Source organism: Salmo salar, chromosome 26 (assembly GCF_965601325.2).
Source record: "Salmo salar chromosome 26, fSalSal1, whole genome shotgun sequence".
In the NCBI taxonomy this organism is placed as follows: Eukaryota; Metazoa; Chordata; class Actinopteri; order Salmoniformes; family Salmonidae; genus Salmo; species Salmo salar.
The window spans coordinates 19,035,001-19,062,555 of NC_138316.1; the positions used below are offsets into that span (position 1 = coordinate 19,035,001).

The window sequence follows — 27,555 nt, forward strand, 5'->3', positions numbered from 1 at the left end:
TAAACAAGATTAGCTTCAAAGACCTGCATTTGTAAATACATTTAGAACAATTGGACTTTCCCACCAGCTGTTTGAGCGGGCGCATGGGTGTGCAAGTGTGTGAATGTCTGTGGTGTGTACACACGTGAGACTGTGAGAGAAAGAGGGAGGGGTGCGTCACTTGAGTGGGTTGAGTCACTGACATGATCTTCCTGTCTGGGTTGGCCCCCCCCCGGTTTGTGCCGTGGCGTTGATCTTTGTGGGCTATACTCGGCCTTGTCTCAGGATAGTAAGTTGGTGGTTGAAGACATCCCTCTAGGGTGTGGGGGCTGTGCTTTGGCAAAGTGGGTGGGGTTATATCCTGCCTGTTTGGCCCTGTCCGGGGGTATCGTCAGACGGGGCCAGTGTCTCCCGACCCCTCCCGTCTCAGCCTCCAGTATTTATACTACAGTAGTTTATGTGTCGGGGTGCTAGGGTCAGTGTGTTATATCTGGAGTATTTCTCCTGTCTTATCCTGTGTGAATATAAGTATGCTCTCTATAATTCTCTCTCTTTCGGAGGACCTGAGCCCTAGGACCATGCCTCAGGACTACCTGGCCTGATGACTTCTTGCTGTCCCGAGTCCACCTGGCTGTGCTGCTTCTCCAGTTTCAACTGTTCTGCCTGCGGCTATGGAACCCTGACCTGTTCACCGGACGTGCTACCTGTCCCAGACCTGCGTTTTTAAACTCTCTAGAGACAGCAGGAGCGGTAGAGATACTCTGAATGACCGGCTATGAAAAGCCAACTGACATTTACTCCTGAGGTGCTGACCTGTTGCACCCTCGACAACCAGTGTGATTATTATTATTTGACCCTGCTGGTCATCTATGAACATTTGAACATCTTGGCCATGTTCTGTTATAATCTCCACCCAGCACAGCCAGAAGAGGACTGGCCACCCCTCATAGCCTGCTTCCTCTCTAGGTTTCTTCCCAGGTTCTGGCCTTTCTAGGGAGTTTTTCCTAGCCACCGTGCTTCTACACCGGCATTGCTTGCGTTTGGGTTTTAGGCTGGGTGTCTGTACAGCACTTTGTGACATCAGCGGATCTAAGAAGGGCTTTATAAATACATTTGATTGATTGAATGTTGTAGCAGGCCTCACTCTCCATTGACCTGCATTGGATTTGCTTATACTCTAGGAGTGAGTAGATTTCATTAGATAGAGATATCTCCTACACACAATCTATATACCAAAAATGATTAAGATTTGATCATTTGAACATGTATTTACAAGACTTGATGAATGAAATGTGTAAAAAACAGTAACCCCATGTGTCCAAAGACTAAATATAGTACAGTATCAACAACTCACATTGTAGACAAACTCTTCAGATTTGTCCATCAGTAAACTCAGAGAACATGTCTACCAAAGTAAATGATACATTTCCATTACAGATATGAATGGGTTAGGGGAGGGAGACCATAGTTTCCCAAGCCCCATTACAGAAAAGGTTGAGAAACACTTTGTACAATCAAAATCACTGCTGAGTACAGAATCATCATCATCATCAAGAGAGAAGACGTACATTTCTGGCCTCCTTCCCCAGAGCCGTCCTCCTGTGCATATGGTTCTGCTCTGAAGTAGAGGTAATAGGATTCCGCCTTGCTCTTCCCATTCTCATCATACTCGCTGTCCGTGCCACTGTCCTCCTCGGCTGTGTCCCACGTCTCTTTCTTGCCCTCGTTGGCCTTGGAGCGGCGGCTGCTGGTGATGCTGTGTGAGTCCAGGCCATTGGCCAGCTGGATGGGGCCGCTGTCGGCGTTGCACAGCGTGTCACTGCTGTGGCTGGAGCTCAGGATGTCACTGTCCACTGAGCTCGTGCTGCGGTCGTTGTTCACCTCAGAGTCCGAGCGCTCCTCCCCAGGGAACTGGGTTTCCGGGTCAGAGTAGGTCCCCCCGCCGCTCCCCCCGCTGGCCGCCCGGATCCGGTTCTCCAGCTCTCGGTTGTCGACTGCAACGACAGCGGATACGGAGGAGTCTGGTTCCTGAGAGGGTGAGGGGGACTCGATGTGCTCGAAGTCGCTGGTGTCTGAGCTCTTCTGGCTGTCACTGGTGCTGGAGCCCTGCTGCTGCTGGAGGGACAGGTTCTTCAGCTTCTCTGTGCTCTCCTCCAGGATGGCCTCTACAGAATTCCTGTTGCCCTTTGACCCCTCAGAGCACTCCTCAGTGTCGCCGCCAACTTTTGGGCAAATAGTTCTGTTGGTGCCGGGGGATTGCACAGGCAGTGAAACAAACAGGCGGATTGTGTTCCCATGGCGATCCAGCAGTTTCCACAAGAGGGAATCAGTGAAGGTGACCTGGTGATCTGGGGATTCAGAGCTTTCCACAAAAACCTAAGAGAAACCAGAGAATGGACAAATTAGGTTTGTGTTACATCTTTATTTATTTTATTTATTTATTTCACCTTTATTTAACCAGGTAGGCAAGTTGAGAACAAGTTCTCATTTACAATTGCGACCTGGCCAAGAAAAAGCAAAGCAGTTCGACAACATACAACAACACCGAGTTACACATGGAGTAAAACAAATATACAGTCAATAATACAGTAGAAAAATAAGTCTATGTACAATGTGAGCAAATGAGGTGAGATAAGGGAGGTAAAGGCAAAAAAAGTCCATGGTGGCAAAGTAAATACAATATAGCAAGCAAAACACTGGAATGGTAGATTTGTAGTAGAAGAAAGTACAAAGTAGAAATAGAGATAATGGGGTGCAAAGGAGCAAAATAAAATAAATACAGTAGGGGAAGAGGTAGTTGTTTGGGCTAAATTATAGATGGGCTATGTACAGGTGCAGTGATCTGTGAGCTGCTCTGACAGCTGGTGCTTAAAGCTAGTGAGGGAGATAAGTGTTTCCAGTTTCAGAGATTTTTGTAGTTTGTTCCAGTCATTGGCAGCAGAGAACTGGAAAGAGAGACGGCCAAAGGAGGAATTGGCTTTGGGGGTGACCAGAGAGATATACCTGCTGGAGCGCGTGCTACAGGTGGGTGCTGCTATGGTGACTAGTGAGCAGAGATAAGGGGGGACTTTACCTAGCAGGGTCTTGTAGATGACCTGGAGCCAGTGGGTTTGGCGACGATTATGAAGCGAAGGCCAGCCAACGAGAGCGTACAGGTCGCAGTGGTGGGTAGTATATGGGGCTTTGGTGACAAAACGGATGGCACTGTGATAGACTGCATCCAGCTTGTTGAGTAGGGTATTGGAGGCTATTTTGTAAATGACATCGCCAAAGTCAAGGATCGGTAGGATGGTCAGTTTTACGAGGGTATGTTTGGCAGCATGAGTGAAGGATGCTTTGTTGCGAAATAGGAAGCCAATTCTTGATTTAACTTTGGATTGGAGATGTTTGATGTGAGTCTGGAAGGAGAGTTTACAGTCTAACCAGACACCTAGGTATTTGTAGTTGTCCACATATTCTAAGTCAGAACCGTCCAGAGTAGTGATGCAGGACAGGCGGGCAGGTGCAGGCAGCGATCGGTTGAAGAGCATGCATTTTGTTTTACTTGTATTTAGGAGCAGTTGGAGGCCACGGAAGGAGAGTTGTATGGCATTGAAGCTCGTCTGGAGGGTTGTTAACATAGTGTCCAAAGAAGGGCCAGAAGTATACAGAATGGTGTCGTCTGCGTAGAGGTGGATCAGAGACTCACCAGCAGCAAGAGCGACATCATTGATGTATACAGAGAAAAGAGTTGGCCCAAGAATTGAACCCCGTGGCACCCCCATAGAGACTGCCGGAGGTCCGGACAACAGGCCCTCCGATTTGACACCCTGAACTCTATCAGAGAAGTAGTTGGTGAACCAGGCGATGCAATCATTAGAGAAACCAAGGCTATTGAGTCTGCCGATAAGGATGTGGTGATTGACAGAGTCGAAAGCATCTGAGATCAAAGCACTGCTGAAAAATGTTTACAGATACACAACATTAAACACAGCAGACCCAAGCTGGAAAGGACAATAATAAAGTAGAGTTCGACCTTGTTGCTCCTGAAGAAACCCTCTGCTTTCAGTGTCTTGTTGGGCACGTAGAGAAGCCGAAGGTCATTATAGCAGCGCTCGAGGACGACACGCATGGTTTCGGCTGAGAGCTCTGTGGCCTGTCAACAAACAACACACACACACACACAGCAGAGAGATACTTCACCACAGATCCCAAAACAAATACTGGCAGATTTTATGGTCTTACAAGTGTAGACTGTATCAGGCTGGATTAGATAGAAAGGAAGAATTAAAGAGGAGTGTCTGAACTAACTTACCTGTGCAATGAGCTGCTTGAACTCAGTGATTGACTGGTTTAGATAGGCCCTGATGCTGACGGGAGGGGCGATAGTGTCAGTCTTCAGATCCACCACGTGAACCTTCACCATCACCTCTACAGAGACACACACTAACCAGTCACACACAACTCATTTCTGAAAAGGCTAAAAGAGTTGCTAGTTATAGTATTACATTTTAAGTATCGAATGTGTTTTACTCACCTCCAGGTTTGTATGGCTGGAAGATTTGTTCTGGTCTGCGGGTCTCCAGCAGCAGGTCAAACATGTAGGAGGACTTGACCCCGCCCAGCAGCAGCCCCATGGGGGTGTCGTCCTCGCCCTCGTACGAGCGCTCCAGGTACTCATGGAACTCATCGTACTTGACCAGGCGACAGCAGTCCAGCGGGACCACCCCATCCAGTTCCATGAGCTAGGGGGCAGAATGGGTGGCCAAAGACACATACAAACAAACACATCCAATTGCTAATAGACACATAAGAGAATGTTTTGAGGCTTCTCTTGGCCATTGCGACCCCCCTTTTAATCTTAGAACTACGTCTATCCTTGGACCACTCCATTCTGACACCGACCGCTGGCTGGTATGCACTGCAGCTGCTGAGTGAGATTAGCTTTCAATGCTTTCCTCCGCGTTTAGCTTCCACTCTGACGTACCTTGTAGGCCATCTCTGTTGCCTCTCTGAGCGTCTTGTCCTTGTGCACTTCCAGCTTGTTCTCCATCAGAGCCATCGTCTTCACCGGATGCATGCAGAACAGCTTGATCTGACAGAGAAATACAGAGCAATTAACAACAATACAACCCCTGTGAAAAACAACAGAAGAACATTCAGTGAAATGACCGACACCGTTACCCATGGGAAAGTCCTCAGGAGGAGGATGTACCTTGCAGGTATTGCGCTCGATCTCCCTCTGTCTTTTCTCCTGCTCCTCAGACTCCTTCTCCCTCTGGACCAGATGCTTTATGTGCTCAGGGAAGTCATCACAATCCAGATACTCTGCAGTGGTAACAACACGGCCCATCAGTCAAGAGATCACCATAACTAACTGGGGATCCAAGTCATTGAGAGAGACTAGGAAAGTAAAACCTACTAGGATTGTTATACTGACATATTTAACTTTATACCGTTTAACAGTCATTTTAGACATTTAAAAGCAAACTTGATAATGGAAGTGGACTTTATTTAATACGTTTCCCTTACTTGCATTCCTTGAGGGGTCTTTCAACCTATAAATCAACATGTACGCATTCGTAGAGCTGTTGGAACAGAAAAACATCTTATTAAATGCAAATGGAGAAAAGGAAAATGAGTAGCCAACTAGAGTTCCATCTTCCTTTCCAAACACATGAAAGAACAGTGCATTATGTAAAAGCTCAGTTATCAACAGGGCTTTGTCCTAGCCTGAATAACCATCCTCTTGTTTTTCTCCCAGGGAGACTTCAATAAAATGTAGGACTCTAAGTAAAAAAGCCCCGGTTCATCCTCATTAAAGCTTCCTCTGGTATTGAACGTTGCAGTGTGTGAAGTGAACAGATGCTGGTAATTTTCTGGCCATGTAGGCATGCATTAGTAGGTACATACAATGAGATTGTGAGAGGGGAGAGCCAGGCATGGGAGTGAGATGTGTTCAGGGACATATTGATTTCAGATCAATCCAGAGATTGACAGAGACAGGAGCTCCACTGACCTGGCAAAGGCACTGGAGTAATAGCCTCTGCTCCCTGAGGACCCTCCATACGTTTTCCTAATGTCTTCCTGGGTGATCTATATAAGGACACACACAGGACAACCACCATTGTGTTTCTGACTGTCAATAGAATGTTACAATGACAGGCGTCAATTTATTAAGTCTATTTAACTCCTCGACCTACGTTTTTTCTTGATGCAACCTGTGTCGAGTTGTTTTGTCTAGAATTACATGCATAGTTATTGCAAACATGCAGTACATGCAAACATAAGTTATTTGAAGACTGAGAATAACCTTGCTGACGTGCTGGTCGTTGAAACTGTACCACTGGCCATCGCTGAAGGATTTAATGCAGGCATAATAGTGGCCACCTGCAGCGCTGCCCGAATGGACCATGACCGAGAACAGCTCAAAGGTCAATGAACTCTGGAGACGAGACAGGGGCAGGAGAGAATTAGCTAACAATTAAATCTAATGACAGCAGATTGCACTACATGCAAACAGACCAGGATGGGCTACAAGACACAGGGAGTACGGGTGCTACAGTGTAAGGACTGTTTGTGTGGTATTACATACAGTGTTGAGGCTGGGTACCTTTGGCTTCAGGACCCTCTCAGTACTGCTGGCGCTGTCCAGGCAGATGCCCTCATCAACACCGTCGTCCGCCGAGAAGTCGTTGCTCATCTGGTCACTGTGGCAACTGCCTTCATTCTCTGCCCCGCTGTCAGTGCAGCTCTCCGTTTGAGGAGATTTCTATGAGAGCGGGCATTGATCAAAAACAAAGAACGGGATAGAAAGAGAGAGAAAGCAGACAGAGTTCAGGTATCAGTTACACTCATGAATTAATGATGACATTGAAATGACTAATACATGAAACATAATCGAAAATCTAAATTTGAGTGGACCTGAAGGCCTGGCAGCATTCCACCCCACCCCGGACCTGATATCATTATTCTATCTAGAGTATAAAACACATAGGAGGCCACACTGGGCTGGTGTGTCTCACCTCGTCCTCCACGTCGATGAAAGGACCCATGTCCAGCTCCTCAGGGAAGGACATGCGGTCGTTGAGTTTGATGCGGTGCATAGTGGTGTAGTCAAAGTCAAAACGCTTCAGCTGCAAAGTCAACAGGTAGGGAAAGTGCAGAAACCTCAGCCCCTGTGGAGGGAGGGCAAAGGGCATGGGTCAGAACACAAATGGCTAGACCAGTGACAACCTTCACTCAACATCCCCCCCCAATCAGTTCTCCCATGACCCAAAGGGAAGTGTGGTCTTAACATCAACAAGATCACTAGTCTGTGTACTCACCTTACGGGCGTCACATTTTTTCTTGCAGCGCTCACAGAAATACTGGTTGGCCCCGTCCAGAGTCTCTGGCTGGACGAAGGCCTGCAGAGCCTCCTCCTGTTTCAGTGAGTCAGAAAGGCACTGTATCAGTAACAACTCTGACCACATCTACGTCACATTACACTGTCTTACTATTAAAAGTCTTAGGAAAATGCAGGAGCATACAGCAGGGTCTGGACTTCAGTGTCTGTGTGGTGAACACATAAATGACCCTCATAGCTTTGATCTCTTCACACACTTGGATTAATACTTATATAGTCATGAAGAAGGGTAGAGATATAAGAGATGGCGGCAGAGAGACACGCACCACGCTGCTATAAGCCTGGCTGGCCCCAAAGGGTCTGATGACCAGAGGGATGTCCAGGTAAGTGTCGATCCTCCAGCTCTCATAGCCACACTCCAGACAGCGCACATAGTCCTTCAGCTTCCCCTGGTACAGCTGGTTAATCAGGTCAGCCTGAGGGGGGACACAACACCAGGGAGTCAGGCCCGAGCAGTCACAACACACACACACAGGTATCTCTCAGAACTCTGAAACATGCTCTTCACTGCTCTCACTGTACCTACTACTCACACAACCTCAACTCTATGCCAGCTCAATAATAACGTAAACTCCCCAAAGACAATGACTTGGCTCCTCTCCAAGAGTCAACACATTTCAATAAATATGTGACTGCAACAGCAGGCCCATTGACTGCGTAAGACCATATTTAACAGGTAGAGACCAATTGGTCCAAGTGCTGGATGCTAATGGAAAACTGGAGATTAGCCGTGGGGTCCCGCAGGGGAGCGTCCTTGTTCCACTGCTCTTCCTACCGTACATTGACGATGTGAAATCAGCCTGCTCTGTAAATTGTTTTTGTATGCGGATGACTCTGCTCAATTGGTGTCCAAAAAGAACAAAGCCTCAGTAAAAGAGCTCCTTAGTGCAGAGTTATCCAATATTACTAAATGGCTTTCAGACAAACTTTCTATGCATCTTAGAAAAACAGAATCCATCTTATTTGGTTCCAGAGTAATGCTTGCAAGGTTCCCTGGTTTTAGTCAAAGTGGACAAATCAGAGGTTACACCAAAAACATCAAATTCACACCCAAGGTGATAGGTACCAGACCTGTGAGATGTTTAACAAAAATAAACCCCAAAATGTAATTCTTAGCCAGACCTCAAAATGGCTTGATATTGACACTCTGAAGAGTCTGGCAGGAAAGCTAGTTCAGTGTCACTGATGATGTGTGCTCATCATGGTTCACCAGCAGCCACAAACATCTAAACAACAATTTAGGACTTAACTTTTGATTCCAAAGAATAAGCCACAGACCAGCTGAAACAAGCTTGTTCGAATTTTATTTTAACTCTACCGGCCCTCGTACTCATCTGGAGGTCCAGCATTTTAAGCAGCTAGGCTGGGTGTGTGAGTAAAAATGACTTGTATTAATTGAACTTGGTATGGTAAGGTCCACAGAATTATCACTGACTCAGTCCTCACGTACCTATCCAATTGTTTATTTTGTTAGAGATGCCCACCACCTGTGCCAGAGGATCAAATAATCACCTTTTTAAATATGAGTATATCGGGTAAGAACCCTTTTTTATATTCCGGCACAGTTGAGTGGAACTACCAGAGCAACAATAACATCAAATCAAATGTAAAAAGTTGGCTAATGATTTAAAAGTAGAAAACATTTTCATGTCTGTATATCTGGAATGTTTCTATGTAACTGTATCTACCCTGAGTGTACAAAACATTAAGAACATCTGCTCTTTCCCTGACCAGGAAAAAGCTATGATCCCTTATTGATGTCACTTGTGAAATCCACTTCTTCAAAATCAGTGTAGATGAAGGGGAGGAGACAGGTAAAAGAAGGATTTTTAAGCCTTGAGACATGGCCTGTGTGTGTGTGTGAACCATTCAGAGGGTGTATAGGCAAGACAATAAATGTAAGTGCCGTTGAATGAGGTATGGTACTAGGTGCACAGATTTATGTCAAGAACTGCAATACTGCTGGGTTTTTTCACAATCAACAGTTTCTCATGTGTATCAAAAATGGTCCACCACCCAAAGGACAGCCAGCCAACTTGACAACTGTGGGAAGCATTGGAGTCAACATGGGCCAGCATCCCTGTGGAACGATTGACAACTTGTAGAGTCCATGACCTGATGAATTGAGGCTGTTCTGAGGGTAAAAGGGGGTGCAACTCAATATTAGGAAGGCATTCTTAATGTTCTGTACACTCAGTGTATGTCAACAAACCCCCCAGAAATAGGGACCACAGAAATAAATCGGACTTTATTGTGCAATCCCGATCACATTTTATGTATGCATATAATATGTAATTTGTTAAATTACAAATAAAATCAAACAAACAGGTGAAGAAAACAATAATAGAAGTTCAAATAAGTACCGTAAGTGGAGAAAACTGCTGCTGGGGACACAAATATAGCAAAAATCAAAATGGGACTTTGATTAACCACAATGATAATGCAGAGCATTCTTTACAAATACAGCTAAACGCAGGAGCGCACGTGCACGAGCCTAGTGCTTCTATCCACAGTGAATTAAGAGTATACGGTTTATACCAAACTCCTGAGATCAGAAAAAGCTAACCCTCAGCCTTACTGGCACTTTCTCCCCTTCCCACAGAAGGCCCCTCATTGGCTCCCTGGATTAGGGTTTAGACAAGTGGCAGGGTTCACTTTTCTTTCATACCTGCTCTGTCTGCTTCCATTTCTGCTCCAGGGCATCAAACATTACCCTACACAGCTCCTGGACGTCATGCTGCTGCCAGGCTACAAAACAGATACGCAGACACCACAGAAGAGAAACACACACAGACCAGTTAAGACACAGTGAACTGTGTGACAAAACAAACAGTACCCCTTCCCCCCACACTTCCAGTTCTTTTATCAAAACATCAGAAGAGGTTGAGCCTGGGCTCCTCCTGGTTACGGGGAGGCTGCCTGGCAGGGGTTGTCTAGAAGTAGCAGTGTGACAGCCCACCTTCGCTGCTGTCCCAGCCGAAGCTGCGGGTCACGTCGGTGGTCTCGATGGCCCTCTTCTTACTGGTCTGCAGCAGCAAAAACAGCCTCTGTAGCTGGTAAGGGATGCTGGTGACTGGGTCTTCCTCCGACTCCTCAAATTCCCAGCTGGAGAGAACAGTGGACAAGTAGAATAGAATAGTTTTAGGACAACACTCCTCTCATTAAATATAGTTGTTTAGTAAAACAATACAAAGAGCTTCATGAGAACAGGTACTTACTTGTACAGTGCATTTCTGAACTCCGGGGTCATAAACAGAGTTTGTAGAAGGCTGTTCAAATAGCAGGTCATGGCCTGGTTCACCAAACCCACATATCCTGCAGAGGGGGAGAAAGACATGAAATCTAATTTTATTTGTCACATGCACCAAATACAACAGGTGTAGACCTTACAGTGGAACGCTGACTTACCCAACAATGCAGATAAGTAAAAATAAAACAAATAATTAAAAAGCAGCAGTAAAATAACAATAGCGAGGCTATATACAGGGGGTACTGGTACAGAGTCAATGGTCAATGTGCAGGGGCTATGGTTAGTCGAGGTAATATGTACATGTAGGTAGAGTTAGTGACTGTGCATAGATAAACAGAGTAGCGTAAAGGGGGGGGGGGGGCAAATGCAAATAGTCTGGGTAGCCATTTGATTAGCTATTCAGGAGTCTTATGGCTTGGGGGTAGAAGCTGTTAAGTCTTTTGGACCTAGACTTGGCGCTCTGGTACCATTTGCGGTAGCAGAGAGAACAGTCTATGACTAGGGTGGCTGGAGTCTGACCATTTTTAGGGCTTTCCTCTGACACCGCCTAATATAGAGGTCCTGGATGGCAGGAAGCTTGGCCCCAGTGATATACTGGGCCGTACGCACTACCCTCTGTAGTGCCTTCTGGTCGGAGGACAAGCAGTTGCCATTCCAGGCAGTGATGCAACCAGTCAGGATGCTCTCCATGGTGCAGCTGTAGAACCTTTTGAGGATCTAAGGACCCATGCCAAATCCTTAGCTTAGTGATGAGCTTTGAGGGCACTATGGTGTTGAACGCTGAGCTGTACTCAATTAATAGCATTCTCACATAGGTGTTCCTTTTGTCTAGGTGGGGAAGGGCAGTGTGAAGTGCAATAGAGATTGTGTCATCCATGGATCTGCTGGGGTGGTATTCAAATTGGAGTGGGTCTAGGGTTTCTGGGATAATAGTGTTGATGTGAGCCATGACCAGCCTTTCAAAGCACTTCATGGCTACAGACGTGAGTGCTACGGGTCGGTAGTCATTTAGGCAGGTTACCTTAGTGTTCTTGAGCACAGGGACTATGGTGGTCTGCTTGAAACATGTTGGTATTACAGACTCAATCAGGGAGAGGCTGAAAATGTCAGTAAGGCACTTGCCAGTTGGTCAGCGCCTGCTCAGAGTACACGTCCTGGTAATCTGTCTGGCCCTGCGGCCTTGTGAATGTTGACCTGTTTGAAGGTCTTACATCAGCTACGGAGAGCGTGATCACAGTCTTCCGGAACAGCTGATGCTCTCATGCATATTTCAGTGTTACTTGTCTCGAAGCGAGCATAGAAGTAATTTAGCTCATCTGGTAGGCCTGTGTCACTGGGTAGCTAGCGGCTGTGCTTCCTTTTGTAGTCTAATAGTTTGCAAGCCCTGCCACATCCGACGAGCGTCGGAGCCGGTGTAGTACGATTCAATCTTAGTCCTGAATTGACGCTTTGATGGTTCGTCGGAGGGCATAGGGGGATTTCTTATAAGCTTCCGGGTTATAGTCCCACTCCTTGATAGCAGCAGCTCTACCCTTTAGCTCAGTGCAGATTTTGCCTGTAATCAATGGCATGTTCCTACAGTCACTGTAGGGACGACGTCGGCAATGCACTTATTGATGAAGCCAGTGACTGATGTGGCGTACTCCTCAATGCCATCGGAAGAATCCTGGAACATATTCCAGTCTGTGCTAGCAAAACAGTCCTGTAGCTTAGCATCTGCTTCATGAAGTGAGCGGTCAGGGGGGTTACGTAAAAGGAAGTGAGGTCAAGTCTATGCTGTTGACAGAGGGTGTACCTGTGTCAGACTTGTTGAGTATGGAGGAGTAGGAGTAGCTGGGGCTGCTGTAGTCGCTGCTGCAGCCCACCGTGCCGTCTCTGGGCAGCGGGCCGATGAAGCGCTCCTGGGAGCTGTCATCCAGACCACTGCTGCCCGCTGTCCCCGACTCATCCTACACAGAGGAGAATTAAGCTTCAGCTTATAGGTACCACTAGTCTACCAAGAACGAACTGCATGTCAATCCCTCCTCCAGGGGAATGCCCTAGGCATGCTGGTATTCATATAAACCATTAACTCTTATTTTTATCTTCCCCACTCACTCACCGACGCAATCTGAGGCTGTTCTCCGTCCTTGTCTGTGAGCTGGAGGAAGTTCCTCTTCCCGGGCTCGAACCCAGACTCAGTGAGGGACATCTCACTGCTGGGATCCAGCGACCCCTAGGGGAGAACAGAAAAAGAAAAAACACCCTTCAGTTTGGATAGGCAGGTCTGAGCATGAGAAAATAAATTGCAGACCCAAACAAAATAAAACTTGAGATTGAAAAATATCAGTAGTTCCCCACAATACAACCTAATTAAACCCAACATAAACAACCTGTCAAATCCCATTGAATTCAGGAGAATCCTCCCCATGTTGATCAGTCAAAAGATAAGCTTTTAGGACCAGCTGGTGGAGCATGCTATGAAGAAACAGCAGTATTTACTCGTGTAATGTTGGCTGGAGGAGAGGGGGGGGGGGGAGTAGCCAGCAGTGGAAATAGAGCTTAATCCACTGACCTACTCATGAGATAACTCCAGCCTCAGATTACTTCAGGGACAGGAAAGAAAGACTGGCGTACATTCAAACAAAGCCATTTACACCCTATGGGGAGGATCCAAATAGCACCATTTCAAGCCGTTGGTCAGTGAGTGCAGCTCAGTAGAACAGCTGACGTACAGTAGACAGTGTAGCCATGTGTGGAGGAGGAGCAAACAGACGTGTTGGAGGAGTTTGGTCTATGTAAGCCCCCCCCAACCAGGATCCAATGAAGGGACCTGGGATCATAACGTTATCTTAGGACACAGACTCACCATGTCCCCGGTCTTGCCCCATGCCAGGTCAAAGGTGCCGTTCACATAGCTCGCCTTGTGGGCCACATCCTCAAAGAGTTTGGAGAGGGTAGTGGAGGCTGGAAGGTTGAGGGTGAGCCTCTCGTTGACCGTCTTAGCATTGGTAGTGTCCTGGACTATGCACAGCACTCTGGGCTCCTCTGCCGCATTCTCTATCTGTAGGATACAGGACACATACAAACACCTTGAGCGCAGATCACAACATTCAGTTTTCTACTTCATGACAAAATATTAAAATAAAACGTTATCAGCAGCTTATTTGCATGCATTCAGGGAGCCCGAGCGATTTTACTACAGTGAGTAGTTATGACATTCATGTGTGACTATGAGAATGCCCTAACAGGCAAACGAACGAGACAAGAATCTAGAGGAGGCGGGTGGTGCAATGCTGGATTACTATTATATGACCTACGGTGTGGACCTTAAGTTGCATTATGTTCTTGGAAGATGCAGATTAAAATAGTAGCCCAAACCTAGAGAGGGAGACACATTACAGAGACTGGAACAGAGCCATGCCACCAAACTATCAGACAGTGCCCAAAATGTCTCGATAAGGAATGTCTCTTCAGTAAGGAAACCAGATTTGTTTTCTTCAGTTAAGTAACTCATCAAGGGACGGGATGACAGTATTCAAGTGATCAAAAACCATAACATGCGATGATAGATCAAGATGAGCCTCATGCATACATTTAATCTATAGGGCTAGTCTGGTTTACAATCTGCGTGTCTAGTTAGAGCCTCACACCATCGCACACTATAGACCTTCATTGTTTCCATTCAGTCTGGCTTTGTCCATGTTTAGTAAATTATGCGTTAGTTATTCAGCAAATGTAGTGAAGCCAACATTTGTTATGATTACCATGTCTACTACAGTGTATCAGACCATTTTCCCAAAGCAGGCCTTCCAGCAATGATGCAAGAGAAACCTGTCCAAGACATAGTGGTGTTTGTGTGACTACATGAGCCCAAAACTGTTCCAGTGAGGCTTGAGCAATAAGACTAGCTTAAAAAGGTCCATCAGCACCATTACATGGTCAGTGCTTATTGTGACCTTTAATTGTCCACAATTCTAATCCATGTGTGTGGTGTGTTGGCATTTGTCAAATGTTTTCCTAATCCAAGAACCTTTTGTATTTTCCTAAAGGATTAAAATGGGTCATCCCCCAAACTAAAATTCCTATGGTCAGTTTATTTAACCTACATGCGTAGCCTGAGTGTCATGTTGGGCTGGTGTTACTGCCATTTTGGTTAATAAAACTGGCCCTCACTCAATCAGCCCTCTGTTCTAAGTTAATATTTTGTTATGGTCTAGGTGACCAGCTGGTAGTAGGTTGGCTAAACATTCAGGACCGCAAATACCGGAGGCTCCATGCAGTCGACAGCAAACCCCACACAGTAAGCTGCACACAGTTACTCCAATCCACTAGGAGGGACTACCTGAGAAAACCTCTTCTTCATCTCATCAAAAATACTCTGCCTGCAACTCCAAAACATACCCTAATGACACATGGGGAGGAGGGGTGAAAAACACATAAAAGATTAAAACAGTGCAAACAGCTGTTACCGAGAAAGGAAACAGTTACGCAACATGCTAGAGTTTCTCTATGCATCCACAAGCACACTGGTTCAGACGAACTAACTGGGAATGGCACGCTTTCAATTCACTTCTAAACACCACCAGTAATATACTGTAGGTATTATTAAAACCACAGACAAAACAAGTGACCATCCTAAAGTAACTATGTAAAGCTGGTGATCTTGGCAAAATCTGTCAGGCCGATGATACAAACAAGCCGCAGATGTCAACACACACGAGTGAATTATCAGATTAGGGGTATTTTTAATCACAGATAATGTTGCAAGGTGCTGACATGCAGCCGTAGGTGCTACAAAGCCCAGACAATCGCACTACACAGAACAGATATGAGAATCTAGGCTAAGTGACAAACAGTAGAATTATTACTTATCTAAAACCAGAGTTATTAGTCTGGATCTCCGTTAAATCATTGATCCAGTCAGGTGACACCGAAAAACATATTTCTGCCAACAGGGCAAATTACAGCAAACAAACACCCAGCATCAGTAGTCCTACAGCAACACTAACTATTGATGAGCCTTCAGAGGGTAAGAGAACAACCTGGTCTATAGGCACTGACTGGCAGAAAACCCTGAATTTCAGCAGAACTTCAGTCTCATTTTCAAGTCACTCCAGTCTAGAGGTCGACCGATTAATCGGAATGGCCGATTAATTAGGGCCGATTTCAAGTTTATAACAATCGGTATTTTTGGTCACCGATTTGCCGAGATTTTCTTTTTTGACCTTTATTTAACTAGGCAAGTCAGTTAAGAACACATTCTTATTTTCAATGACGGCGGGTTAACTGCCTTGTTCAGGGGCAGAACGACAGATTTTTACCTTGTCAGCTTGGGGATGCAACCTTACGGTTAACTAGTCCAACGCTCTAACCACCTGCTTTACGTTGCACTCCACGAGGAGCCTGCCTGTTACGCGAATGCAGTAAGAAGCCAAGGTAAGTTGCTAGCTAGCATTAAACTTATCTTATAAAAAACAATCAATCATAACCACTAGTTAACTACACATGGTTGATGATATTACTAGTTTATCTAGCCAGTCCTGCATTGCATATAATCGATGTGTTGCGCATTCGCGAAAAAGGACTGTCTTTGCTCCGACGTGTACCTAACCATAAATATCAATGTCTTAAAATCAATACACAAGTATATATTTTTAAACCTGCATATTTAGTTAATATTACCTGCTAACATGAATTTCTTTTAACTAGGGAAAATGTGTCACCTCTGCAACAGAGTCAGGGTATATGCAGCAGTTTGGGCCGCCTGGCTCGTTGCGAACTGTGAAGACCATTTCTTCCTAACAAAGACAGCCGACTTCGCCAAACGGGGATGATTTAACAAAAGCGCATTTGCGGGAAAAAAAGGACAATCGTTGCACGACTGTACCTAACCATAAACATCAATGCCCTTCTTAAAATCAATACACAGAAGTATATATTTTTAAACCTGCATATTTAGCAGGCAATATTAACCAGGTGAAATTGTGTCACTTCTCTTGCGTTCCTTGCACGCAGAATCAGGGTATATGCAACAGTTTGGGCCGCCTGGCTCGTTGCGAACTAATTTGCCAGAATTCTAAGTAATTATGACATAACATTGAAGGTTGTGCAATGTAACATGAACATTTACACTTATGGATGCCACCCGTTAAGTAAAATACGGAATGGCTCCGTATTTCACTGAAAGAATAAACGTGATAGTTTCCGGATTCGACCATATTAATGACCTATGGCTTGTGTTTCTGTGTGTTATTATGTTATAATTAAGTCTATGATTTGATAGAGCAGTCTGACTGAGCGGTGGTAGGCACCAGCAGGCTCATAAGTGTTCATTCAAAATAGCACTTTCGTGCGTTTTGCCAGCAGCCCTTTGCAATGCATTGCGCTGTTTATGACTTCAAGCCTATCAACTCCCAAGATTAGGCTGGTGTAACCGATGTGAAATGGCTAGCTAGTTAGCCGGGTGCGCGCTAATAGCGTTTCAAACGTCACTCGCTCTGAGACTTGGAGTAGTTGTTTCCCCTTGCTCTGCATGGGTAATGCTGCTTCGAGGGTGGCTGTTGTCGATGTGTTCCTGGTTTGAGCCCAGGTAGGAGCGAGGAGAGGGACGGAAGCTATACTGTTACACTGGCAATACTAAAGTGCCTATAAGAACATCCAATAGTCAAAAGGTATATGAAATACAAATCGTATAGAGAGAAATAGTCCTATTATTTCTATAATAACTACAACCTAAAACGTCTTACCTGGGAATATTGAAGACTCATGTTAAAAGGAACCACCAGCTTTCATATGTTCTCATGTTCTGAGCAAGGAACTTAAACGTTAGCTTTTTTACATGGCACATAATGCACTTTTACTTTCTTCTCCAACACTTTATTCTGCATTATTTAAACCAAATTGAACATGTTTCATTATTTATTTGAGGCTAAATTGATTTTATTGATGTATTATATTAAGTTAAAATAAGTGTTCATTCAGTATTGTTGTAATTGTCATTATTACAAATAAATAAAAATCTGCCAATTAATCAGTAACGGATTTTTTTTGGTCCTCCAATACTCGGTATCGGCGTTGAAAAATCATAATCGGTCGACCTCTACTCCAGTCTAAGATAAACATTTTTCTTCAATCAAGATGACAATATGGATCTTCACTTCCTGGTTTTACAGTAGCACCTGAGGTCTAATGACTTCCTGAAACTGATACTGAAACTTTTCTATGCACATTGTTTCTCGCGAACTGACCATTGCATGAAGGGAAAGTAAGAGTGGGCTTGTTAACCTGCTTGGGGATTTGGTTTTCAAAAGAACATTTTAGGCCTAACGTGAGTTGCCATGGGAATTACATTGCATTAACATGCATTTGCACATCTGACAAACTTAACATTTCCCTGAAAGAAGAACCATACTAGGGACATTTTATGAAATGTCTGAAACTGCTAAGTTTACCAAATCAAGGAAATGTAAGTCGCTCTGGATAAGAGCGTCTGCTAAATGACGTAAATGTAAAAACGAAATATGACAATGAACGTAAATACAATAGCCCTTACACAGTATTACTGTCCTGTCATCTCCTAGGAAAGCCTGCTCCCGCAATGGAGCTACACAAGGGCAAAGGCCACCACCACAGAGGAAATTATATGAGCGTTTGAAGCTAGCCTACACAACTTAGAGAATAAAATAGACTTGAAGACCTTGTTGTACTTGATGAAACAGGAACAATTTTAGAACAATACAAAAACAGTAGGTGTGCATATGCCCAATGCCAGATTGAGAACTAAGTCTAACCTCAGAGGCCGAAAACACCCTCCACCCGCTGACTCATCCCACTGCACACAACTTCTGTCAAGCGCTTTAACAGCAGCTAGCAGGTGGCTCTACAAAGTTTAAACCAACCAGTTCCCTCTGGACAACGCAACAGTAGGCTGGAGTGACTAATGTGAAGCTACTGATTCAAATACTGACTATTGCCTTCATTGGTTGGACAATAAGATCTTTAAACTGAGTTTTGGTGCTGTCAAAAAAACTATTTCAAGTCACCTAACCTGTTCCAGTTCAAATTGAGACAAATGAAAGAACAGTTATCTTGCTTAGTTAATGGATAACAAAGCCGATTCTCCATTATTTTACACAAGACATCCAACTGAAAAATTTGTTCTAGCCATGCTCAAATACAGAGTGACAGAAGCCCAGGCAGCGGTGTGCGTAGGGTTGGAGATTGCATAGAGCTGCATAGAGCTGAAATAATGGGTTCAGCCGCGTGATTAGGGGGATGGAGAGAGGACCGACCGATCAAGGCGCTGAGCACAGCGGCTTGGACCTTGAGCACTAGGAACACTTGATTATTGAGAGCGGCTGTCCAGAGCAGATTAAAACTAGAGTCAATTCCATTTTAAAGAAATGTATTATCCTACTGAGGCCAACATTCCAGTCTCAGCCCTAATACCAGCCTAAACAGAGGCTCAACACTCCTTGTCTTTATCCTTGATCTGCAATTATGTTATTTCTTAGCTAGATGGATTCACATTTCTATATTAATATAAGATTTGGATTGTGTGATGATTATAGTATCATTTGCAAAAGGTTGGAAATCCATTAACACAATATCAAAAGGCAATGTAATTATTTCTGATTGCAATGAAAGCAGGCAGTTCACCGACTACAGGCCTGGAACTTTTCTACAGCCCCTGGCACTACAGTTCAGCAAACTCAGCCAAAACAGTGGCCGGATTAGCTACAATAAATCTTGGTGTGGAAATTATGGATACAAAAAGAACCCTATGAAATGTAAATAAGGAGGTACTGACACTAACGTTTAGATTTTTAACTATTAACAGTTAGACCTAATTGCATGAAGCAAAGGAGGGTATTGGAGTATTACTAGTTAACGTTAGCTAGTTAAGTTACACTGAACAGCTGATATTATGAAAGCTAACTAATAGCAAAATGTTTGTATAAGATATATCATAGTTAATTAACGTTAGCTATGAAACCAAAAGGTTGTCATGTGAGACTGATGTTGAGAAAAATAGATAACCAGCTGGCTAGCTCTCGCTAACTGGCTAGCTAACGTTGACTGCAATAAGGACTCTTGTTTACCCGATCTGAAACTAGCAAGTTAGCTAGTCATCAACAACACCGTCCAGCTGGCTAGTTTGCCTTTGCTTTGACAAGCTAGCCAGCTAACGTTACAAGTTAACGTTACCAGCACCTCAAAGCAATGTCTAGCGACATTATCATAAAGCTAGCCAACAACAAAACAATTGCAAATAATACTGTACAATTCTTTTTATTTTCCATGTAGCTAGCTGGCTACCTCTGTTGTCCACCAGTTTCCTAGTTAAACGTTACTACGCCGTTTTGAGCGAAACAATCGGGCTTAAAGCTACAGTAGCTAGCTAAGGTTAGCATGCTAGCAATTTTTGCTAACTAGCTAGATGAAAGCTAACGTTAGTTAGCCAACTCGGTCATTGCGTTTTCACGCGTCAGTAGATAATGCCACCAACTAGTTTTCTGTGCTAACTTCTAAAAAGTTGCATGTATCATTGACTGTCATAAGGATGATTACTAAGGGCCCGTTGTTGCCAGAAACCCGTTCTGTAACTGGCTATGATAATCTCACCTCTTTCGGTACGAGCTGGTTCTCTTCGCTGGGCACCATTTCCATTTGTGTGACAATTTATACAGCCATCTACCCGAGCTCGATGTCAACGGGAAAACTTTACGACGGTGAAAAAAAACATAGTGTTTTTTCAACCCCAGGGTCTATACAACTAAACTGAAACTAATAACAACTCGTATGAAAATTATATCGGATAGTTTCTTTCTGTTACACCACCTAAGCACAAACACACAGCTATCAATGGGGAGGAAATGGACAGCCTTCAGTTTCCCGAGATTTCTGAGGTGTCATCGTCACATCCTTAAACATCTCTGATGTCACTTATAATTTACGTACTTAGATCAAGTCTGTAGGGAATGTATGTACAGGTAACTGCCAAAAATAAAACAAACACTTGAGTAAATTAGGGATATAAAGTATATTGAAAGCAGGTGCTTCCACACAGATGTGGTTTCTGAGTTAATTAAGCAATTAACTCCCCATCATGCTTAGGGTAATGCTTAAAAATGCTGGGCAGGCCATTATTTTGACTGCCGTGGCTATCCCCCCATAGGATGACAATGCCCCCTCCACAGAGCACAAGTGGTCACTGAATGGTTTGATGAGCATGAAAACGATGTAAACCATATGCCAGGGTTGTCTCAGTCACCAGATTGCAACCCAACTGAACACTTGTAGGAAATTCTGGAGCGGCGCCTGAGACAGAATTTTCCATCACCATCAACAAAACACCAAATTATGGAATTTCCCGTGGAAGAGTGGTGATGCATCCCTCCAATAGACTTCCAGATACTTGTGGAATTTATGCCAAGGTGCATTGAAGCTGTCCTGGCTCGTGGTTGCCTAACACCCTATTAAGACACTTTATGTTTGGTGTTTCCTTTATTTTGGCAGTTACCTGTATGTATGTAGGCCAATGTATGGATGTAACTTATGTCTGTATCTCTGTCAGTTATGGACAATATCACAGATTGGAATAGAATCTACTGTAAGGTCTAGTCCTGTACCAATCATTGAGTGGCATATTTTGGTAGGCCTAACAGTGTGCCCTATCTACTCATTATTTTAAAATAACTATTAAACAATGAACACATTAACAATCATTATTGCAAGTGGGAGTACAGAAGGGAATTGTTAATTGTTTACCTAGAATTTCAACTTCTCTACAAATTCACAAACTCATAAATTAGCGGTACAATAGAGACGACTCAGTGAAGGTGTAAGAGAGACTCACAAACCAGTGTGGTACCATATCATATGTATTTTTTAATGACGAGCATAAATGTCAACAACCATCTGGTCTCCATGGTGGTACACAAGTTAGGGAATGGGGTATTCACAAATGTACTTTTTCTTGCCAAGGCAGACCTCATCATGCCACTTTCCCTGTGCAGCCAGTGAGAGCACGACACAGCTCTCCCTCTTGGTCCCTGTGGGCTGCTTCTTGGTCTTGTCCCAGTTGAAGTAGCTGATGAGCATGCTGTTGACGTCTACATACTGGCCCTCCTTCACAATGTCTGTCACACCGATCCAGAACTCCTTAGTACCTGGCGCACTCCTCTTGGCATAGTCCCTCAGGTCATTGTTTTCATTGAGGTCACGTGGAGTGGCAAGTGTTCCACCCCATGCGATGCAGTGTTCGTTGGCCTCATGGTAGTGCTTGGGTTCCTCGATAGTCAGGTAACACTTCCTGTGAGCATTGATGCCACGGAGACAAACTGGAAGCAGAGGGAAGCAGTTTAGTACATTTATCTCCTTCAAACTTCCTCAGTCAATAACCCTACCTACCATGTTGAAATATTACTGAAGAATTTGAAATATGTCTCTCCATGATATATTGGTGTATAATGTCTCACTGATATTTTATAATCTATAGAATTTCAATCAAACATAATGAGGACTAGTAGGACGAAGCAAAGGTTTTCATCTGTATCCATGTTTCCTAAACCAAGTTCCCAAAATAAGACATAAGCCCTTTCAGTGGGAGAGAACCCAGATAGAGGCATACTATATGAGACTGTAACACTCCGTTCTTCCACCCTCCCTGTATAAAGAACCTGTCTCATCATAATACTTTTATAATCATCATCATACATTTCGCAATGCGCTCCAAGGCCTTTACGAAGAAATTCAACAGCATTATCTTCCCCAGCACATGACTCAGTGCTCTGTCAACATTATTGCTGCTGCGAGGCATGAGGATGAAGATAAGAGTACTCCTGCTCTCTACTGGTGACTGAGCATATTAGTAAATGACAAATGAAAGTGTATGCTAACCTGATGTCTGGGGTTCGTGTGAATTACCATAAGAAATATTAAATCATAATTTCTCTGCATCAATTCTACACGATTAGAAAAAAAGTTTCCAAAAGGGTTCTTCGACTCTCTCCATAGGAGAACCCTATTTTTTGGGTTCTACATGGAACCCAAAAGGATTCTACCTGGAACCAAAAGGTTTCTACCTGGAACCAAAAGGGTTCTACTTGGAACCTAAAAGGGTTTTCCTATGGGGACAACCGAATAACCCTTTTATGGTCCAGATAGCACCTTTTTTTTCTCTAGGAGTGCATGAACCAAAGGTACATAGTGTATACACCTGCCTAACCCATAAGAAACATAGAGTAACTGCTAAATCTGCACTGTTTCCCCATAAGAAGCATTCCCTCTTCGAAACCTTCCTGGCCATAAAGCAGCACTCAGTATGAGCGCACAGAGCAGCCAGCTCAGCATACCTGTCTGCAGAGCTGAGATCTCCTTCAGGGAGTTCACCTCCTGCCACAGCTTCTCCAGCTGCGACTTTACATCATCCTCATCTGCCGCTGTATCGCCATAGAAACACAGACAAGCAGACAGGCATGTCAGAGAGAAAATGTACAGAAAAACATAGTAGAGCCACTGAAGTTTAGTTTAGTGTGTGTGGTGAGTGTTACCTCTCTGTGGTGCTGGCACTGCTTTCCTGGTACGAGATGGACGACTATATCCCTGGTGGAGCAAGGTGAGAGAGAGAACCAAAAAGATGGGGAGAACCAGACGCGCCATCTCTGCACTAAATTTCGGCAAAAGAAAGGGGCACACCTGTTAACACCGACACAGGAGCCCAAAGCACTGTGGGCAGTTCACTATATACAGGCCCAGTTTGCTCCTGCAGTGATTCACCTCTCATTGGCTGACACTATGTAACTTTGGGTTTTTTCAAACGTCAGGGGGAACTCAAATAACATGGGTGGGGGTGACAACAATGATGCCCCTGTTTCTGCCCATTCATAAATATTTACTTGGGACAAGGTGCAATTCATTTATCGTTTTCCCATTTCACAAACAAGCCGTAAATTCATTGACTGCAATACTGCACAGAATGTTCTGTATGAGAATATCGGACAGCTTCTGTATCTGACCTCCCACAACTCCCCTGTGCATGGATACATTTGACCCACGGTAAATTAATCCTAAAAAAGAAATGTTCTTACTCCTTTGATGGCTAAGAGGAGATTTGTTACTTTATATGCCATGTCACCAAAATAATTTGTATGACCAAATACATAGATAGGTCTCCCAATGCGTCAAAACATTATGAGGATGATGACATTTTGCTTGTCAACTCTAATTATATCTCATTCGAATGTGCGGGAAAAATACAGAGATTTAGTTGTGTAACCATGGAAAACATGGAACTTAATAGAGCTGAGAAAGTCCAGCTTCCTGCTCTGGTGCAGCAGAGGTTCTTTTAGTGTGTGATGTTGTAGAGTAGACAGATCAGATGGAAGAGGGGTGCAGTGTTAAGAAAAACTCTACTGTCTGATTGAGAGAGCCGGGATGCCCAAAATGCGTCTCAGAGACACATGGCCTCACTTACAAATGAATGAAGAGATACCTTTCAAATTTGATTAGATGTAATGGTACAGTAAATATAATGTCTGTGTGAAACCATTTGCATGAATTAATTCCCAAAACCTGAAGAGCAACATTGAAAAGTACTCACAATGTCATAACAACACTCTGGAACCCTGGTCTCATCCAGATAATAGTCTAGGGCTGTTGAGAGGTGCAATATGACCACATAGTTAAAGTGGTTTAGCTACACAATGCTAAAAGGATGCAATCCATATTTCAAATAGATTACAACATTGGAGCATAAAAACAGTAACATATCTTCTGCATAAATTATGTTTATGTCAGTCAGAGAGATAAATTCTGCAGGCTTAGATGATAGTGGCTATAAATAGCACATAGGACATTGACAAAGGTCACCCATTTGAGTTACATTACTGTGGGGGGATAGGAGCTTGACAAAAGGCCAAGCATTTGTTATCACAGTTGTATTTGATTTATAGGAAGTTGTGCTGGTAACATTATGAAAGGCCACCGGCCTGCCAGTAAATAGCAAAGGACCAACCTCATTTATATTGCATAATAAAGGTGTTACATACCCCACTGCTATAAATGGAAAAGGGATGATAAGAGATTATCAAGATTCAAGGTGATTGGGAGAGATACAAATCAGTAATTCATGTTGAATCCTTATGACCTAATAAGATAAGAACCTAAGAAATATGCAGCGCTACTTAAAGTAACCATGGTCAAAGTCTATTTACCATTGTTAACAGGCAAGTCATTTACAGTGAGAAAGTTACCATGGATTTAAAGCTTAAATCATTTTTCATACTGTACATTCTTGGAGAAATACCCCAGCCTATGAAAGTGTGATATTATAGGGAGTCTTTCACAGGGTGGCTTGTGGAGAAAACCTGAAAATGACACTGGCCAAGAAAAACACACAGCTTTCCCAGAATGCTCTGCAGATACATTTATTCATGTAAACAGAACTGGACTACGTACAGTATAACATAACAAAACCACTAATACCAACAAATACAGTTAAACAATATCTTCATAAGTCTGTAATCAGGTTCCAACTACAGTACTAAACACGCCTACATAGTTTGTTTATCTTTTTTTACTTTTAAGGCAAGTTGACTATCCATCATAATGACCTCCCATGGAAACACACACACACACACACACACACACACACACACACACACACACACACACACACACACACACACACACACACACACACACACACACACACACACACAGCAAGTTACTCTACACTCTAGACCTAGACTAACAGGAAAACCCAAAGAGACATTCACATTTAGATGTACTGTTGTCCTTCATTCATATACTTGATTTCTAGTAACATTGCCAAGTCTATCATGAAAGGAAATAGGTCCAATGTTGTGATGTAGCTAATAAAATATTTGAATAAAATGTTGTGGCATTTAATGTGACTTAGCTAATTAAAGATCATACGAATGTTGTGAGTGGCAAATGAAAGATCAACGAAATGTGTGAAACTGGATTTCTTCACCAGTGGGTGGTTCGTTTGGAGAAGCACAGCTGGCTACTTTCCAATCATTACTACAGCCATGTAATAACTGGGTCCTTTCTTCCCATACAGACAGTAGGGTACATACAAAAATGTATCATATTTTCGATTCACTTACAAAGTTACAAGAAATTGTATGCTGTTTTATACTGTCTGTACATTTATTTTTGGTTTGGGAATACTCCTGAAGGTAATATGTAAGCTTGCAGTTATATGAAACACATCTGCCTTAGCTAGATTTACTGTTTATAACAAGGCGATTCAATAGCTTTCATCTCCGTACCATCAATGACAGTTTCATATTTTTATGAATAAATAGCTTTGTACGTTGGACGATTAATTTCACACTTTCCATATGGATAATACTAGTAGCACAATACAGTTGTCATACCACATCTCACAGGAGATGGTAACATCTGATATGAATAACTCCTGTCCTGTGGTATCCACAGCAATAGTACCTCCATTCTTGATGGCCCATCAGCTCATCTGTAAGTGAATGTGTCTTTAGTCCTCCCTCTCTGTGGCACTCTGTTTGGGAGGCATTGCACACTATACACAGGCACCAGCAGGTAAACGTAACACAACTTATTACACACATGCATAAAGAACACAGACTAAACAGAAACAGGTGTGGTTAATCATCATCATCACCTGACCACCATGCCATTTCTCTCTGCATTGTTTGTCTGAAATGATGACTACGGATGAGACCAAAAGCTGACGTTATTTTTCTTATTTTCATTAGTTGCAGAAATGTAGGAAACACACTCAGAATGCTGCCTGGCATTTGGCCTAACCACCATGAAATTGAGTGTCTGTGAAATGGGTACAATTCAAATACTGAAATCTTCTACAAGACTGCTGCAGACTTCTAGCTCAAAGGCACTGGTGATCCCATAACAACACCGCAGAAGGTCAGATCCCAAATGTGTCGGTAAACATGGTAGCAGGCATTTACAGTGGCATTTCCTAATACTCTCTTCTAGCTCACACGCTGCTGAAAATAACTGAGGGAGGAGGGTGAGAAACGATCTCAGAGAGTGATTTTGATAGACTCACTGCAGCAGGTGGAGGTAAATAGCCCAGGGCCAATCTGCTCTGGGTTTGCTGTGTATTCAGTGATAATGGGGTGATCAGAGTGACTAGTGTTCATAAAGCAGCTGAAATGAATCTCACTTCTGAGTCACCATAATAGTGGTAAAAGAGAAAGGGGAATATAGCTTAGAGGAGAAGTTTACCCTAACACTCACCCTCCTAGTTTCCCTCTTGTTTCAACCATCAAGACAGGAGTACAAGCATGGCCAATATCACTTATGTTCCTGGTTCACTCTCACTCACTTACTGTTCTCTTTCACACTCAATCACTCACTCTCGTATTTTTCCTAAAAGCAACATAATCAACCCCTTATTCACTCCGTTCCTACTTTGCTCCCTTGTTAAGGTTGCCATAGAACACAATGAACAACGATGAGGCTGCAGACAGGTCTAAGCATCTCTTAATTAACATCATTTGGTCAGCAACACAATGCTCACCATAATACTGGATAGTGAATGGCACTTTAGCTGATTGGCAACTTTGACAACCAGTGTCTTATGAGTTTTCATATGTCTTTCAAACATCTTACATAACAAAAGACACAAAGACAACAGACCCACACACACGCACACAAACATACATACACTACAACAGTTTGAGTTCACGGTGCGTAGTTCTGGTTGTGGAGTAGTCTGTTATGGAACTAACACCTCCTTCCTTTGAGGTGTCCAGGCCAGTTGTGGTACCGTGCCTGGGCCTACTGGATGAAAGGCATGCGTTCCTTGTTGTCATTGTCCCCTTCATGTTCCTCCTCCTCCTCACCAGCCTCACTGGTCTCTGTGCTGTCACTGGCCATCTACACAGAATACAGAACACATTGTAATTTCTACAAATACAGAATG

General features: G+C 43.7%; 3 protein-coding genes across 10 annotated transcripts in view; all 3 read right to left on the reverse strand.

Annotated features, from left to right (window-relative positions):
* usp47 (ubiquitin specific peptidase 47) overlaps positions 1–20,512 on the reverse strand; it is a 26,890-nt gene extending 6,378 nt beyond the window's left edge. Inside the window, exons 1-22 of one of the 8 annotated variants that reach the window (XM_045709133.2) lie at positions 20,223–20,498; positions 14,941–15,000; positions 13,465–13,659; positions 12,718–12,831; positions 12,412–12,565; positions 10,585–10,681; positions 10,326–10,471; positions 10,035–10,114; positions 9,730–9,747; positions 7,633–7,782; positions 7,287–7,382; positions 6,984–7,136; positions 6,554–6,730; positions 6,272–6,403; positions 5,978–6,054; positions 5,491–5,546; positions 5,174–5,286; positions 4,946–5,053; positions 4,496–4,703; positions 4,274–4,389; positions 3,995–4,114; positions 1,548–2,355 (exon numbers count right to left, since the gene is read on the reverse strand). In XM_045709133.2, the coding sequence (XP_045565089.1) occupies positions 1,548–2,355; positions 3,995–4,114; positions 4,274–4,389; positions 4,496–4,703; positions 4,946–5,053; positions 5,174–5,286; positions 5,491–5,546; positions 5,978–6,054; positions 6,272–6,403; positions 6,554–6,730; positions 6,984–7,136; positions 7,287–7,382; positions 7,633–7,782; positions 9,730–9,747; positions 10,035–10,114; positions 10,326–10,471; positions 10,585–10,681; positions 12,412–12,565; positions 12,718–12,831; positions 13,465–13,659; positions 14,941–15,000; positions 20,223–20,267 (3,223 nt within the window). In that variant the 5' untranslated portion in view covers positions 20,268–20,498. Of the gene's footprint in view, positions 1–1,547; positions 2,356–3,994; positions 4,115–4,273; positions 4,390–4,495; positions 4,704–4,945; positions 5,054–5,173; positions 5,287–5,490; positions 5,547–5,977; positions 6,055–6,271; positions 6,404–6,553; positions 6,731–6,983; positions 7,137–7,286; positions 7,383–7,632; positions 7,783–9,729; positions 9,751–10,034; positions 10,115–10,325; positions 10,472–10,584; positions 10,682–12,411; positions 12,566–12,717; positions 12,832–13,464; positions 13,660–14,940; positions 15,001–20,222 lie in introns of all 8 variants that reach the window. The other 7 variants (XM_014175289.3, XM_014175288.3, XM_014175292.3 and 4 more) reach the window with 7 other exon arrangements.
* A 956-nt stretch (positions 20,513–21,468) lies between these two features.
* LOC106587171 (tetranectin-like protein) lies at positions 21,469–23,310 on the reverse strand. The gene is made up of 3 exons (XM_014175250.2): positions 23,153–23,310; positions 22,955–23,041; positions 21,469–21,940 (listed from the first exon to the last, which is right to left on the reverse strand). The coding sequence occupies exons 1-3, from the start codon at positions 23,259–23,261 to the stop codon at positions 21,543–21,545; spliced, it is 594 nt and encodes a 197-aa protein (XP_014030725.1). The 5' UTR covers positions 23,262–23,310; the 3' UTR covers positions 21,469–21,542.
* A 1,701-nt stretch (positions 23,311–25,011) lies between these two features.
* LOC106587190 (putative NADPH-dependent quinone oxidoreductase VAT1L) overlaps positions 25,012–27,555 on the reverse strand; it is a 33,502-nt gene continuing 30,958 nt past the window's right edge. Inside the window, exon 9 of the mRNA XM_014175287.3 lies at positions 25,012–27,509. Coding sequence (XP_014030762.1) covers positions 27,411–27,509 — 99 coding nt within the window. The 3' untranslated portion in view covers positions 25,012–27,410. The remainder of the gene's footprint in view (positions 27,510–27,555) is intronic.

Bases quoted from the DNA above. Each gene is read 5' to 3' on its own strand.
- LOC106587171 (XM_014175250.2), bottom strand. From the start codon at position 23,261: ATGGCGCGTCTGGTTCTCCCCATCTTTTTGGTTCTCTCTCTCACCTTG. The intron at 23,042-23,152 runs GTAACACTCACC...ATGGCGATACAG, and splicing joins AGTGCCAGCACCACAGAGAG to CGGCAGATGAGGATGATGTA. The intron at 21,941-22,954 runs GTATGCTGAGCT...CTCTGCTTCCAG, and splicing joins GATCTCAGCTCTGCAGACAG to TTTGTCTCCGTGGCATCAAT.